The sequence below is a fragment of the Malus sylvestris genome, chromosome 17, assembly GCF_916048215.2.
Source record: "Malus sylvestris chromosome 17, drMalSylv7.2, whole genome shotgun sequence".
Classification (NCBI taxonomy): domain Eukaryota; kingdom Viridiplantae; phylum Streptophyta; class Magnoliopsida; order Rosales; family Rosaceae; genus Malus; species Malus sylvestris.
Window position 1 is genome coordinate 20333851 of NC_062276.1, and position 3968 is coordinate 20337818.

The 3968-nt window shown below is 39.3% G+C and overlaps 1 protein-coding gene across 1 annotated transcript; it reads left to right on the forward strand.

The window, feature by feature from the left end:
* The first annotated feature begins 2880 nt into the window (after positions 1-2880).
* LOC126609822 (uncharacterized) lies at positions 2881-3710 on the forward strand. Its single transcript, XM_050277742.1, has one exon. It carries the CDS (start codon positions 2933-2935, stop codon positions 3584-3586), a length of 654 nt encoding a protein of 217 aa, XP_050133699.1. The 5' UTR covers positions 2881-2932; the 3' UTR covers positions 3587-3710.
* Positions 3711-3968: the final 258 nt, after the last annotated feature.

Consider the following 3968-nt stretch of genomic DNA (forward strand, 5'->3'; position numbering starts at 1 on the left):
TTTAGTGATTACACACGTTTAGGGCTTCCACAAACCATGAGTGACACCTAGCAGCATATCATGGTTACCCAAGCTAATCAGAAGAGGTAGAGAACCTATTCAGTTTAGGATTACAAATGCAATACGGTCTTTCTCTAATACAATACTCTTGACCACATTGTTTGGTTTGATAGTTTATTTATTCATGTCTACTATCCAATGTGATTCGTGTGCTTATATGATTTCCTTGAATGTGATTTGGAACGACTTCCTAAATCTCATTCATTTGTTGCACATTCACTTGCCTCCATAGCTAAGTGGCTTAACCCCAACGATGCCGTGGACACCCGCGGATGGGTTGACTTTGGCATAATCAAAGATCAGGGACTTAACCACAAGACAGCTGTGATGCCTCAGGTCAAAGGACTACTTTGCATTATCCCAACCATGAGTTCTCATGTGACATGAATATGAGAACTCTTCGTTGATCGTGTTCAGTGAACTCATTCTCTATTAAGCACCTACGTACTTGTCTTGATGTCACACACACCAATGACTCGAGACTAGTCACTCTCCCTGAGAGAAGACACAACACGTACTGATCTTAACGGACTGTCAATGCCCAATTGGCAATCCTATGATCAGGAACGTTTAGGATGTGTCTACGAAAGAATGGTCTCATGAATCTAACTTCTTTAGATTGCATTCTCCCAATCACATATTCCTTGGACTTATCGTTTAAGCATATAACATTTATATGAGACGGCTCAAACAATAATCTTTGCCCTTTATATTTAAACTAGATTAGTTTAACATGTGAAATGTCCGTAAAGTATCATCATATGATTGGTTTTAGGGCACATTTCCAACATAAGATACAATGCCTAAGGTCAGATTCAGGGGGTGAGTTCTTAAGCAAGAACTTTCATAGTTTTCTTAATGAACAAGGCATTACACATCAATTAAGTTATGCTCATACACCTGAACAAAATAAGTGTGTAGAGAGGAAACATAAGCATGTGTTTGAAATAGGTATAACTCTTCTTTCTCAGAGTGGTTTGGCAACAAAATTTGGGGTAGAGGCTTTTCAAACTACTATCTATCTCATCAATAGGCTACCTCCTCAATCCTCTTCTGTTAGTCCTTGAGAAATACTTTTCAAAGCAACTCCAAGGTATCATACTCATAAAGCTTTTGGTTGTGCTTGTTATCCTTAGTTGTAACCCTATTCATCTCACAAACTTGATGCCAAGAGCAAACTGTGTGTTTTTTTTTGGGTATAGTCTCAATCATAGTGGTCATAGATGTTTTGACCATGTGACTAACAAAGTTTATGTATCAAGGCATATCACTTTTGATGCACAATTGTTTTCTTTTAAGAATGGTATGTTCTAAGCCTCTAGCTTCTCTCTAGTTGCACCATCTACAAGTTCATCTCCCATTACTGTGACTCTTCCAGCTCCTTCTACAACAACTAATTACCGGTCTGCTAGTCAAGGTTGTTTATCACATAATCAGGTCTCTACAACATTTGCTAGTTCTACCGCATTCGCATCTACTACTTCAAGCACTCCACAACTTCCTATCTCTTTGGCACCTGCACCTTTGCCTACTAATTATCACCCAATGATTACAAGAGCTAAAGATGGTATTCACAAGCCAAAGGTCACTGCAACCAAACATTCTCTCCCACCTTCTGTCGAGTCACTTGCTTATCTTCCTCCAACACCAACAACTTTTCTGCAAGCTTCAAAGAATCCACACTGGTTGGTATCCATGAAGGAGGAGTTTCAAGCTTTGCATTATACATCCAGAATAGTCCTAAGAAGACATAATCCCAAGCGGATACTTGGCATTTCCCCTTACTTCCCGGCCTGTCACAAGGGAAACGAAAACCAAGATTTGGTTTATCTGGTATCAAACATGAACTGCAAGCAAATAGAACACCTTTCAGAAGTATTAATACCGTTACATGAATTGTAAATGCATGAATGTGATGCACACAAAAAATCTGCGGTTCTTAATGGAATAGGTAACAAAGCAACTTTGCCACCCACTACCACTAAATCACCACCCCCAAGTCAAACTGGTGCCTGCAATCCACTAGAACTTGGGATTTGATTCCTTCTCATCCTGGTTTAAATCTGGTAGGTTGCAAATGAGTGTTCAAGGTCAAACATAAACCAGATGGCTCAATAGAATGATATAAGGCTCGTTTAGTGGCAAAAAGGTTTCATCAACAAGAGGGGCTTGATTTCTCTGAGAATTTCAGTCTTGTTGCTAAGCCTATAACTATTCGAATTTTGTTATCCATTGTTGTTTCCTATGATTGGTTTGTGCACCAGCTTGATGTAAGTAATGATTTCCTGCATCAAACTTTAAATGAGGATGTTTACATAATCTAGCCACCTGGCTTTGTTGATCAAACCAAACCCCACCATGTATGCAAGCTCAACAGGTTTCTCTATGGTTTAAAATAGGCACCTGGAGCCTGGTATGAAGCATTTTACAAGGCCATCCTGTCATTGGGATTTTCCTCTTTCTACTATGACACCAGTTTGTTTATAAAAAAGGATTCTACCATCACCTTCATCTTAGTATATGTTGATGATATCATCATCACTGGTAGCTCTAGCTCAGTCTGTCAATCTATTATTGCTTAGTTACAAACTATGTTCCCAGTGAAGGACTTGGGTGACATTCATTACTTTTTGGGTATTGAAGTTCATAGGTCTGCTAAAGGGTTGTTTCTAAACCAATCAAAATATGTTATTGATTTGTTAAAGAAAACTAATATGCTTGGTGTCAAGTCTTGCTCCACTCTTGTTGGTTCTGCAAAATTGGATCACTCAGGCACTCTTTTCTTATATCCTACATTTTATAGATCAACAGTTGGGGCTTTACAGTATCTCACCTAGAAATGACCTGATTTGGCATTTGCTGTGAATCAAGTATGTCAGTACATGCATTCTTCTCGAGTATTGGTATGACGTCTTTTGAAGCACTTTATGGGAAGGCGTGTAGGATGCCATTATATTGGACAGAGGCAGGAGAAAGGCCATTGGTGGGACCAGAGCTTGTGGATACCATCAACGCTAATATCCAACTAATTAAGGCGAATTTGAAAGTAGCACAAGACCGACAGAAAAGCATTGCAGACAAACACTCCAAGGATCGTGAGTTTACAGTGGGCGACTTTGTATTCTTGAAGTTGTCTCCCTGGAAGGGCGTTGTTCGTTTTGATAAGCAAGGGAAGTTGAGTCATCGATACGTCGGTCCCTATCAGATTATTGAGAGAATTGGTGCAGTTGCTTATAAGTTGGAGTTACCACCAGAGTTATCACTGATCCATAACGTTTTCCATGTTTCCATGCTTCGGAAATATGTACCGGATCCCTCTCATATCATCCAGATAGAGCCATTAGAAGTAAATCCGGATGCTAGCTATGTAGAAGAACCAGTGGCTATCCTTGACAGACCGGATAAGGTGTTGCGGAACAAAGTTATTCCTTTGGTAAAGGTATTGTGGAGAAACCATGCAGTCGAAGAAGCTACTTGGGAAACAGAGGAATTAATGCAGAACCAATATCCCTTTCTTTTCGTGTAACTTCTAAATTTCGAGGACGAAATTTGTATAAGGGGGTAAATTGTTACAACCACCCCCATATTTTCAGTTTATTTCTCTTTTCCCCTAAAACATATTTTAAATCTATCAATTTAATCCCTTATTCTCTTTTAATCCTAGTCGTTGATCCAGGTTCCTTTTTATCCTAAACTACCATGTGGCAGCTCTCTGACTCTCTTCTCTTCCCCCTCTTCCCGAAACACTTTCCATCTCAAACCTCTCTCTTTCTCTCATGGGAAACCTCAATTTCCAAGAGCTCCAAGAGCTTTTGTTTCTTTCCTCTTCAAAAAAAAAAAAAATCAAACCTAAATAATTTACCACATATCTAGGATCTTAGGAGCTATAGGAACACAACTATAACCCT

What these genes read in the sequence shown, in the direction of transcription:
- LOC126609822 (XM_050277742.1), top strand. Translation starts at nt 2,933, where the DNA reads ATGTCAGTACATGCATTCTTCTCGAGTATTGGTATGACGTCTTTTGAA.